Here is a 12104-nt window from a genome sequence, read left to right on the forward strand (position 1 = left end):
CCAGCCTGGGTCCATGCTGGACGCAGGAGCAGGCAGCCGGCGGAGCGGGCAGGGGTGCTGAGGATGGAGGAAAGTTGGGAGACTGGGCACAGCTAACGTCCTGAGCTCCCTGTACCCTTGACTTCTCTGTGGGCTCGAGAAAGGACCACTTCACCTCAGGATGAACCCTCCTTCAGAGCCGCGAGTCCCTCTGGGCCCAGGCCAGGGACCCAGCTGTGTGGCCACCCCAGCCTCACCCAGCAGGTGGGACAGCTCCCGGAGCAGCGCCTCCAGCCTGGGCCAACCTCTGCCTGTCAGTCCCACGGTAAGCCTGAGGCGAGCATGTGCACACACAGGGCCTTCCCTCCCCCAACCCTGGTCCCCCTCCTGGGGACACACAGGGGTTTTGACAGGGAGAGAGAAAGGGCCTAAGCTCTGCTATGGGACCTTGGGCATGTTACTGGACCTCTCTGAGCCTGCCCTACACAAAGAGGCCAAGAGAGGACAGTGGGGAAAATGTCCTTCGCCATGGGGAGCATTCAAGGAACAGAAAGGCCAGTGCTGAGGGACAGGGGGCTGAGATGGCCCAGGCCTGCCCTTGGCTGCATCCACTCCTTTCTGAGGGTGGTCAGATGCCCCACATAGCCTTCCAGAGAGGAAGGCATATCCTAGGCCTCTGGATTTCTCCTGCCCAGAGTGAGGCATTAGGAGTCTTCTGCTGCCTCCATCATCCTAGCCAGGGCCCCAGGGCTGTATCCCACCAACTCTACCATTATTTGGGGAGGGCTAAGGGTATCCTCAAGACCCAAGGATGCTGGCCTAGGTCCTGGCCAGGATGGGAGGGCTCTGGTAGTTCTAGGGGCCAGGACAGGACAGAGACTAAACCAATCCTTTTCCTCCCAGAAAGGAGCTGCAGGGAGGGGTCTTTAAAGCCCACTGTAGTGGCCTCATAGGGTCAGGACCTCCCTGGGAGGCCCAAGCTTTCTTTTTAATGAGAGTTCTTTTCCTCTCTCTCATGCCAGGCATCAAGGTCAGCCCTACCCAGTTATACCGTGGGAGACTACGACCTCTTCTCTGAGGCTCAGGAGGGGGTGGGACACCTGAGGATAGGGGCTCACCCCACTCCACCCCACCAGAGTCCAGGGGGCCTGGAATACCATTGCTGACTGTCTTGAGCACTTGGGACAGGGCCCATACAGCGGAGAGGAACCCACCCAGGAGATGGCTCTGCCTTCTCCCCAAGGATAGTAGAGTCACTCCAGCTACGTCCCTGCTTGCCAGACATGTGTCTGTCGGTCCCACAAGCCTCCAACAGGTGATCTGAGCCCACTCCTAGAAGCCTTACACCTCTGCACCATGGAATAGGAGCTTGGGCTCAACATTTGAGAGACGGGCGTTTCCCTTCTGGCTCAGCCACTTGCTAGCTGTGTGGGCAAGTGGCTTTGCCACTCTGAGCCTCATTCCTCCACCTGCCCTACTGGGACCCCTAACTCTTCCTTCTTGGAGCTATTTGAAAGTGACAGGATAACGTGATGCCCTTGTTTCTCTGTCTCTCCACAGGCAGCCAGGGCTCAGGCTGATGCCTGGGTCCCCTTCCCCACAGTCGATGTTCCAGACCACGCCCACTACACTATGGGCACAGTGATCCTGCTAGTGGGGCTCACGGGGATGCTGGGCAATCTGACGGTCATCTATACCTTCTGCAGGTGCCCAGTTGGTGGGGATGGGGCCTGGGCATTAAGGGTGGCCAGCCATGCAGAGACAGGGCAGAACACACGGCAGGAATGCTGGTGCCAGCTCTGCCAGGGCACTGTTGGGGCTGGGTGGGGAAGCAGGACCAAGCCCTCAATGGTCTCAGGCCCAGGCCTTGATCTTTAAGCCCAGGGAAGGGGCCAAAAAGTAGTTCAGGGCACATGCCAATTGGGTCTCAGGTACACCCTTTGTGTAGGACAGGTGTCCCTACGATATACAGGTCTCGGCCTATTCTGCCCTGCTCTCCGTTCACCTTCACCATCGTCGGCCCCAGTGGGCATCCTCCCTCCGCCTTAAAGAGCAGCCCTGGCGCCAGGGTGCTGAGTCCTCAAGCCCCTTAGCGACCACCTCTGGCTTCCTTCCCCACCTGCTCCATTTGCAGGCCAAGTGGCTGAGACACGTAGGTGGAGAAGCGAACCCCTAGCTCTACCACCTACTGGCTGAGATGACTTTGGGCAAGTCATTTATCCTCTTTGAGTCCACTTTTCTTGTCTGCATAATGGAGTTGTGATTTACTTCGTGGAGTCAATATGATGATTAAGTGAGCTCGTGGAGGTACAGTGCCAAGCGAGTGAATGTTTGAATCCTGGCTGTGCCACTTTCTGAGTCCTGTGATCTGGAGCAAGCCACTTCACGAGTGGGAGCCTCAGTGTTCTTATCTGGAAAATGGGGGCATGGATGTGAAGATGGATGGTGGGTGAGGGTGAGGACTGCAGAGACACTGGAAGAACGGGGACAGGGAAGGGTGTCCAAGGAGGAAAGAGGTGTGAGAAGCTCGTGGGAAGGCATAGTCTGAGCACACAGGAGGAGGAGCCTAGGGAGACGCCACTTAAAGATCTTGGCCTGGGGCCGGCCCAGTGGCGCAAGCGGTTAAGTGTGCACGCTCCGCTGCGGTGGCCCGTGGTTCACCGGTTTGGATCCCGGGCGTGCACGGACACACCGCTTGTTAACAAGCACCGCTTGTTAAGCCATGCTGTGGCAGCGTCCCATGTAAAGTGGAGGAAGATGGGCATGGATGTTAGCCCAAGGCCAGTCTTCCTCAGCAAAAAGAGGAGGATTGGCAGATGTTAGCTCAGGGCCGATCTTCCTCACACACGCACACAAAAAAAGATCTTGGCCTGGAGGAGCTCAGAAAAATGAAGAGTGTGTCCAAGGAGAAAGTGTGAGTCACGGAGAGGGAATCCAGAGGGTGAGAAGAGGGAACAGATGCATCTGAAAACCAGCTTCTGCGGGGCCACACAGCAACCCTGGGAGAGGTATTGCTCTCCGCCTCATTCTGAGGGAACTGCCCCCAGAACACAAAGCAAGAGTTGCCGCCCTGAGGGTCTCACTTCTCAGCCCACACTGCCAGGTTCCAGAGCTGTTTGGCTGGTACTTGCCGGGCAGCGGGGTGGGTCTGTGGCCCAGCAGCTCACGCTTGCGTGCGTGCACACGCATGCATGTGTGTGTGCATGGGCGTGTGTTCGCTCGTGTGTGTGTGTGCGTGTGTGTGTGTGGGTGTGTGTGTGCGCGCGCGTACAGGTAGTTGAGGGAATCTCTCCAGCAGAAGCACCTCCTGACAGCTTCCCCCGCCCACAGGAGCAGAGGCCTCAGGACACCTGCCAACATGTTCATTATCAACCTCGCGATCAGCGACTTCCTCATGTCCTTCACCCAGGCTCCTGTCTTCTTCGCCAGCAGCCTCTATAAGCAGTGGCTCTTTGGGAAGGCAGGTAGACACTTGGGGCTCCCTTTTGCTGGAGGGTGGAGGAGGGTTGTGACAGCGGATACCCACAGTGGAGGGGGCCCCAATGAGGAGGTGATTTGCTCTTCCTGGGCAGAGAGTGGGTAGCCACCCTTAATCCCATGAGTAAGCAGGAGGGAAGACTCCGGTTCCCATCCTGAAGCCTCTGCCAGCCTCTGCCAGATGTGGCAAGTAGGCAAGATGCAGAGGGACTCAGGGCTGCTTTTCTTTTTTTTTTTTTTTTAATTTTTATTTATTTATTTTTCCCCGCAAAGCCCCAGTAGATAGTTGTATGTCATAGCTGCACATCCTTCTAGTTGCTGTATGTGGGACGTGGCCTCAGCATGGCCGGAGAAGCAGCGCATCGGTGCGCACCCAGGATCCAAACCCCGGCCACCAGTAGTGGAGCACATGTACTTAACCGCTAAGCCATGGGGCCAGCCCAGGGCTGCTTTTCTTGAGAGGTGGGGGCAGGAGCCAAGTACACGCCATCCCCAGACGCACTTTCCCCTCGGGAACTTGATGGGCTCCTGCCAAGGGCTGAGGTCAGGGAGCTGTGCCCACAGGCTGCGAATTCTATGCCTTCTGTGGGGCTCTCTTCGGCATCACCTCCATGATTACCCTGACGGCCATCGCCCTGGACCGCTACCTGGTGATCACACGCCCACTGGCCACCGTTGGGGTGGTGTCCAAGAGGTGGGCAGCGCTTGTCCTGCTGGGCGTCTGGCTCTACGCCCTGGCCTGGAGTTTGCCACCCTTCTTTGGCTGGAGTAAGTGGGCTGGGAGAATTGGGGTGGGGGGAGATAAGCTGGGAGGGGCACGTTCAAGGGGCAGGTAGGTGGACTTGGGTTGATCGGCTGGCAGGAAGAGCCAAGGGACTGCCTGAGCCTCAAGGCAGATGAACATTCAGGGGGCATGATGAGCAGCAGGGGAAACTGAGGTTGCACCATCAGCGATCAGAGGATGACCTGGGCTCCTATTCCTAAATACAGTGGGGAAGACTGCATGCTTCCTTGGTGGCAGGAAGCGACAGGTGCATCTAGTTTGACAGGTGCTGAGTTTGCAGCAAGTCAGACGGGCAGGGGTTGGGGTGTGAGGCCTCAGTAGGTAGGAGGGTCAGCAGCAAGGCACCCGCCCTTCTGGGGCAGGACCAGGAAGCTGGCTGAAGCCCAGGGCAGTAGGACCCTGGGGCTCTGGTGAGGTCTCTGCTCCAAACTGGCAAGAATGAGCACCAGTGGGCTTTGGCAGCTGTCTCCTGAGCTGGTGTCCCTGCTAGAACCAGCTTGGAAAACTCCCCTCCACGTGCCCCGGCTTCCTCACTGCACTGGGCAGGGCTGGGCCTGGGGCCAGTGTTCCAGGACCCCAGACCCCACATCCAAAGCCGCAAGGCTGAGTGCCTGCCCCTGGATCCCAGGTGCCTATGTGCCAGAGGGGCTGCTGACCTCCTGCTCCTGGGACTACATGAGCTTCACGCCGTCGGTCCGCGCCTACACCATGCTGCTCATCTGCTTCGTGTTCTTCCTCCCTCTGCTTGTCATCGTCTACTGCTACGTCTTCATCTTCAGGGCCATCCGGGAGACAGGCCAGTAAGAGCTGGGCATGGAGGAGGGGCTGATGGGAGGGGGCTGCGCCCCTTCACCAGGGCCACCTCTGTCCCACCCCAAGGCACCCATGCCCCCTGGGCCCTCCCCGCTCCAGATGAGCAAAGACAAGCTGAGCACATGCTTATGGGGTGGGTGCCTAGATCCCAGAGTCTTCTGAGGAGGAGGCCTTTAGCTTGGTCAGGGGGCCTGCGGGGCAGAGAAGACACCTCAGGTAGACCCACAGGAAGCAGCTCAGGTTGGGTGTAATGGAGAACTTGCTGGGATTCAGGGCTGCCTGCACTGGAAGGGATGGTCCCCTCCCGAGTGCCCCCAGGGGTGGTTCAGGGAGGATCCCCGACTGTGGCCATGACCCTGGCACTCACTGCAACCCCAGTGGGGTCAGACCCAGACTCCCCGCCCTTCCCAGGGCTCTCCAGACTTTCCAGGCCTGCGAGGGCGGTGGTGAGTGCCCGCGGCAGCGGCAGCGGCTGCAGAGCGAGTGGAAGATGGCCAAGATCGTGCTGCTGGTCATCCTTCTCTTCGTGCTCTCCTGGGCCCCCTACTCTGTGGTGGCCCTGGTGGCCTTTGCTGGGTGGGCAGTGGCTAAGGGGCTGGGGCAGGGGTTAAAAGGGCGGGGGAGGGAACCCTGGGACAGCCTCTCCCTCCCTAGCCCAAGACCAAACCAGCAGTCCTCACACCCCAAGTCCAGCTGCACAGCCTTGTGCTCCCCACTGGTGTGCGGTGCCCCATCCCAGCCAGTCCTGCCTAGTTCCTGGAGGACACATGCGGGAGACCTCTGGACCACACTGGGTTTGGCCTGAGGGTCTGCGGGGGCAGCCAGGCCCTGCTGGACCTCTTGGGAACTCACGGCTCTCCTGGAGGTTCTGGCTCCCTCTTCACCTGGCCTGTGGGCACCCAGCCAGGGGTGCTGCTTCCCTCCTGCCCTCTAGTCCTTTGTGGCTACAGTGTGGGGACTTGGACATCTGCAGCAACATGGACGTAGGCTAGACTTTAGAAGCACTTTTGAGACAGTGAGAACTATTAATCCTGGGAAGTGTTTGGGTACTTCTCCTTGTACAGAAACAGCCTGGTCCCCTCTCAGGCCCTCCTGTGAAGTTACTCTAAGGGAAGCAGGGAAGCAGTGGGCATCGGGGTTGGGGTGGGGTATGGGAAGAGCTGGGCAGAGGGCCAGGGTCATTGGGGGTGGGGAGGGTTTATTGTTTGCAGCACAGGCTCCAAGGGACAGTGAGACCTGGCGAAACCCCCTAACCTGGCACATCTTCTTCCCAGCCCCTCCCTGCTGCCCAGGCTCCTACTCACCTCAGATCAGAATTCTCCCTGGCATTGCAGTCCCTCCCACGGGACTGACTTGGCTGTGTTGGTTTGGGCTGGGCCGGGCTGGGCCAGGCTGGGCCATACTCTCAGCAGGGTTTGGTCTAGAGGAAGAAGGTTCCTGAGAGGGTGGGTGGGCTGTGGAGTCTTTGGGGGGGCCAGCTGGCAGGGGGACCACAGCTTCTCTGTCCTAGGTATGCGCATGTGCTGACACCCTACATGAACTCGGTGCCAGCTGTCATCGCCAAGGCCTCTGCCATCCACAACCCCATCATTTATGCCATCATCCACCCCAAGTATAGGTGCGGCCCTCCTCCAGGCCCCAGGCCCAGGCCCCCAGGCCCCAGCCCCAGGCCCCCAGGCCCACCCTCATGGGCATAGAGGCCTGAGCCTGCGAACAGAGGAGGAGGCTGGCCATCTTTCCTGTCTCTTGTCTATGCATTGGGTGGGGGCCTCTAAGAAGCTGAGAGCAGTCAGTGATACTGGGTGGAGTCTAGAGCTGGTACAACCCCCTCTGGTGCCCCAGATTCCAAGGGGACTCAATTGGAGGGATATCAGGGCTCTCTGGGCAGTGTCCTACCCTAACTATGGGATTTTTGGAGGCGAGGCCCAAAATCTGCAGTGCTGCCCCCTGCAAAGAGAAGCCCCCGAGACAGCGACATCCTGGAGAGTCCAAAGCAGGGAAAGCTCGGTGGCTCCACTTCAAAGGCCCTGGCCAAGGCCTGGCGGTGGCTCTGGCCCAGTGCTCTCTGCTGGTAGGATCCCAGCATGGATGGCCTCCCGCACGCGGGGACCTTCAGTGCTTCCTTTTGCCTGGTGGTGTCAGTCACTCACCGCCCTGCTGAGGCAGCTTCAGGCCTCAGCCCACCCAGCTCAGAGGCTGCCCAGGAGTGTCCCAGGTCCCATTTGCAGAGATGTGACTTGGGCCAGCCACTTGAGGGCTAGAACCAACCGCCTGGCTGAACCTGCTACCCTAATTGCCTTTCTCCATGTCCACGGCCCCATCATCTGTCTGTTCATCCCCATCCCTGTGAGCCTGTCAGTCTCCTTCACCCCAGCATCTGTCTGTCCTTCCTCATCACTTCCTGTGACTCCCAGTGTCTTTCTGTCCATTCCCATCACCCCATCGTCTGTCTGTCTCTCCTTATAACCCCAATGTCTGAACCTCCCTGTTTCGCCTGTGGCTCTCTGTCCACCCCCATTAGTCCTGTACTGGTCTGTCCATCCATCCCCATCCGCCTCATGTCTGTCTGTCCATCCCCCTAACCAGATGTGCTGTCCCTGCAGAATGGCCATCGCCCAGCACCTGCCCTGCCTGGGGGTGCTGCTGGGCGTGTCAGACCAGCGCACTCGCCCGTACACCAGCTACCGCTCCACCCACCGCTCCACACTGAGCAGCCAGGGCTCGGACCTCAGCTGGATCTCTGGACGGAGGCGCCAAGCGTCCCTAGGCTCTGAGAGCGAAGTGGTAAGGATGCTGGGCCCTCCCTGGCTCGCACCTCGCCATCCTTTCCTCAACCAGGCCAGCCTCTGGCCTCTGGGCAGGGCTGCCTCTGAGACTCAGGGACCCTCAGGACCCTGGGACACTGGCAGCAAGAGCTCCTCACAACCTCCGCATGGCCTTCCCATGCATCATCCTCTCAATAGGCAGGGGCACTGGGGCCAGAGAGGCGATGGGTTGGCCTAAGGTCACCCAGCAGCAGGGCCGGGACTGAACAGGGGTCCTCCAACTCCAGGCCATCTCTTTTCCATGCTGGCACTATCACAGAGGCTTAGAGCCACAGATTGAAAAGACTAGGATTTTTGGCCCTCGATGGGCCTCTGGAGAGAGAGGCAGGAGCTAGCTTAGGGCCCTTTGTTCTCAGCATTAAGTCCCCTCCTTCTGGGAACCTTGAAGATCCCACAGGATACAGTAGAAAGAGCACTGGCCCTGGAGCCCAGGGACCTGGATTCAAGCCTGAGCTCTACCATGTCCTCACTGTGTGAGCTTGGGCAGGTCACTCACCCTCTCTGAGCCTCTGTGTCCTCCTCTGAAAGGGAAAACTGTTGTCTCTACGTCCAAGACTGGCTAGGGTGCCCATGGGTAGGTGCTAACCCCGCAGTTGTTGTTGGCCCTGGGAGCTACCAGCCTGCCAGCCCTGCCTTGGGGCCTGGAGCTGCGATGGCCCCTGATGTCCCCAGGACAGCTCCCTGCACCGTGGGCTCCTGTCCCCAGCCACACTCAGGCTCCTCCATCGTTGTGTCTACAGGGCCCACTGTGGGCCTCACCAAGAGCCTCCACTGACCTTCTCCCACTGCCCGCATCCCTGGGGGTCTCAGTTGAGGCGCTGAGGAGGAGCTGTCCCTTCCCTGAACCACTGCAGTGAACGACTGCAGGAGTGAATCTTACCTGTTGACGAGGCCTAGATCCTCTTGAAGTCACACCATCCCACAAGCCTAAGAAGGCGCATGAGCACACACACACGCCCTAGCACATGCACTCACAGTTCGCAGGGATTTGCTGACCAGCAATCCTGCATACAGCGTCGTGGGCCTCACCCCAGTGAATATCTGTGGGGAGGAGAGAGAAAGGCCTGGTCGGGGAGGGGGCAGGACCAAGACTGCAGAGTGTCCCTCTTACCTCACAGTGACTCTCCCACCTCCCCCAGGGCTGGATGGACACGGAGGCAGCAGCTGTGTGGGAGGCTGCCCAGCAAATGAGTGGATGGCCCCCCTGCGGTCAAGGCCTGGAGGACATGGAAGCCAAGGCTCCTCCCAGGTCCCAGGGATGGGAAGCAGAGGCTCCCCAGAAGGTGATTGGGCCCGGCACCTGTCAATCTGTAAAGGGTGGGGACAGGGGGCATGTAGCCCCGGGAGTGGCCAGGTAAGAGAGGCTTGTTCTCACGGGCAGACGCAATGCCCTCTGGGAATCACCACCAATGCCCTCCCTGCACCTCCCAACTTTCCCTTGCTGCCCTCGGGGTCTTGGGGGGACTCTGTGACTCCAAGATGCTCCGAGCAGGCCCCAGTGTGGTCTGTGATTGCACCTGAGTGTCTGACCCTGACGATGCACATACACAACAGGTGGTGGTGGCTATACCACGCCCTGATGAATGTACGGCCTGTGTGTGTGTGTGACCATGAGGGTATGTGACGCGCAGCCGGTGGAGTGTGACTCATGCCTGCACATGCTTTCCGTCACTGTGACACCACAGGGCATGGGATTGAGTGTGCCGCAGAATGTCTGCCCTGAGCTGTGCGTGTGACCAAGTGCAAGTGGTGTGTACCTCTCTGTGCGATTGGAGGCTGAGCATACCTGGGGGGGTGTTGCAAGTTGTGTATGTGCTCGCTCTGAATGCCCTGAGATTAGGATGTCACCCAGAATACTTGTGGCTATTAAAAGAAGGCCAGCTGTCAGCCCAAGTGCCTATGGAACGGAATGTCGATGGCGATTAGAGAAGGCCATATTCTGGAACGCTGGAAATGCCATGTGCGCAGGACCCGAGGCTGTCCTTCCTCCTTGGCTGACAGCTCCCCACCTTGCCCTCCGCTCACACCCACACAACAGCTCCGGGCCTCTCTCGGGCTTCCCCAGCAAGCCCAGGACCAAAGGCACCTTTCTGCCTTCCTTCCCCAAGGCTGCTCATTGCGTGTCCCAGAGAAGGCCAGCCCTGGGCTGCTCCCTACAGTTGTAGAGGCTCTCCCTCCCCCAGCGTTCCCATCCCAGGGAGCACCCTCCCCTGATGCTCCAGCCCTAGGGAGGACTCAGTGCCCAGCCCTGGGCCCGGGCACTGTGCATGGCCACGGAGGCCAGCCCAGCAGGCAGTGCCCCCAGGCCGGTGAGGGAATGATGAAAGGAACAGAGCCTGTCCTGGAGGGAATACCGGGCTGGGGTGGGGCGCTGGGCAGAGAGGGACAGCACATCGGCAGTCACCTAACACGTATGATAAGCACTGCCATTGAGGTGTCAGCACACAGGGTGCTGAAAGCAGAGGCAAGTCCCCGAGGGCTCCCTAGGTAAGGCGGAGGTGAAGCAGGGATTGCCAGGCAGGCTGGTGGGGGTGGATTAGAGGTTCAGGCTAAAGAAACAGCTCATGTGAATGCAGTGGGCCACAGGGGAGCTCGGTATGTCCTGGGACAGAATGTCGCCCTGTGACCCCAGGAGCAGCCAACGGACCCTGGGAGCTGGCAGTGGGGATGTGGAAGGGAAGAGGGGCAGGAGGTGGTAGGAGCCGCGGGGAGGCCCCGTCAGGTGCTGGCCTGAGGGGCCTCCAGGCGTGACCCTGGGGACAAAGAGCCCTGGGAGGACTTAGCGGGGGCACTGGGGTAGGCTTGGTCAGCTTTGCAGGGTAGCTGGGCCCCTCTACAGGGGCTGGGGAAGGACAAGCTGAGCGGAATGCGCTGTCAGGAGGAGACCGGAGGAGCTAGTGCTGTAGGACAGACAAGGAGTGAGGCGTTCAAGGCGGCAGGGAGAGAGGAGGTGCCAGAGCCTATTCATGCGGATGAGGAATGGAGGGAAGGGAAGAATTGGATGGTGGGGGTGAGGAGAGCTCAGGCTGGAGTCCGAGAGCCTGGGGGACATCCTAGGGGGACGTCCTGCAGGCGGCCTTAGATATTGCCAGCTCCATCCTCCAGGTCACATTGCATGTGGTCTGGTGGACGGTCCATCCCCCAGCCAGGCCACAACCTGGCCCCTCCATGCCCCCTCCCTTCACCATTTGGTGACCCTAAGCATAGATGGTCATTGGGAGACTGTTCCCAGTGGGACATCCTTGGGTTAAACAGATGTGTGTGTGCTGTTTGCTTTCAGACCAAGGGGCTGCTCCCCAGCTTGGACCCCAGGACGTAGGGCGACCATTGGCTCCCTCTTTCTTCTGGGACATGTCCAGCTGCCTCACGTCTCCCTCATACTCACAGACCCAGGATCACCCTGTGAGCCTGCGGGCTTTGGAAGTAGCCCTTGTCACCCATGCTGTGCTGGATTCATGGCCCCATACCACAAAACTCCTACCCTGCTAAGTGGTCTGAGCCCACTTCTCATCTCAGCAGCCTGCACCCCAGGCCCAGCCTGAAGAGCGGGGGCCCAGGCCCTCCCGCTTCCTGGAGTTCTCCCACCTCTCCTCCAAGGCTGTGTGCTGTGATTGTCCAGGCGATGACAATGGTGATGTCTCCGTGGGACACGTCAGTTATTTATGAGATGCCTCTGCACCCGGCCTGGGCATGTCACTGGCACGGGAAGGCCAGCACTGCATCTGCCACAGCCAGCAGTTGAAGACGAGCACAGACCTTCATGTGCTGGAAACTGTTACCTCTAGCTTCTCCTGCAGCGTACCTTTTCCGCCATGGCCCACGCTCTTGTGCACACATGCATTTTCGGGCACACTCTCCTATATGTACATATTTGCATGCACACCAAGCACAAACTGCACCTGTGGTTTGTTTCAAATCAGTGGTCTAAGTTCATCCCAGTGCTATGTGTCTCTGACGAGGTATAGGAAAATAAAAAACAAAGAAGGTCTTCTCAGACAAGCATGGTCTCTACTTATTGGTGCTGTGATGGGAGAAAGACCTGGGACCTGGCCTCTGATGCTCACAGTAGCCTCTCTTCCTCCCCTCCCTCTGTCCCACACCTTATAACTCTCACTCCTGAAGCCCCCATCTCAAACTGCAGGGGACAGAGTGGAGGAGGGACAAAGACCAGGCCTGCCCCCACCACCCCCCAACTCCCCAGTGAGCTGCTGTTGTCAGGAAGCAGC

The 12104-nt window shown here is 59.3% G+C and overlaps 1 protein-coding gene across 1 annotated transcript; it reads left to right on the forward strand.

Annotated features, from left to right (window-relative positions):
* The first annotated feature begins 160 nt into the window (after positions 1–160).
* Positions 161–11197, forward strand: OPN4 (opsin 4). Its single transcript, XM_058542748.1, has 10 exons — positions 161–304; positions 1540–1685; positions 3310–3443; positions 4021–4224; positions 4869–5040; positions 5465–5629; positions 6564–6671; positions 7657–7837; positions 9018–9161; positions 11159–11197. The coding sequence occupies exons 1-10, from the start codon at positions 161–163 to the stop codon at positions 11195–11197; spliced, it is 1437 nt and encodes a 478-aa protein (XP_058398731.1).
* Positions 11198–12104: the final 907 nt, after the last annotated feature.

This window comes from Diceros bicornis, chromosome 6 (genome assembly GCF_020826845.1).
Source record: "Diceros bicornis minor isolate mBicDic1 chromosome 6, mDicBic1.mat.cur, whole genome shotgun sequence".
NCBI lineage: Eukaryota > Metazoa > Chordata > Mammalia > Perissodactyla > Rhinocerotidae > Diceros > Diceros bicornis.

What these genes read in the sequence shown, in the direction of transcription:
- OPN4 (XM_058542748.1), top strand. Translation starts at nt 161, where the DNA reads ATGAACCCTCCTTCAGAGCCGCGAGTCCCTCTGGGCCCAGGCCAGGGA. An exon ending in ATCATCCACCCCAAGTATAG is followed by an intron (nt 6,672 to 7,656) that starts GTGCGGCCCTCC and finishes CTGTCCCTGCAG; the next exon opens with AATGGCCATCGCCCAGCACC. An exon ending in TAGGCTCTGAGAGCGAAGTG is followed by an intron (nt 7,838 to 9,017) that starts GTAAGGATGCTG and finishes CACCTCCCCCAG; the next exon opens with GGCTGGATGGACACGGAGGC.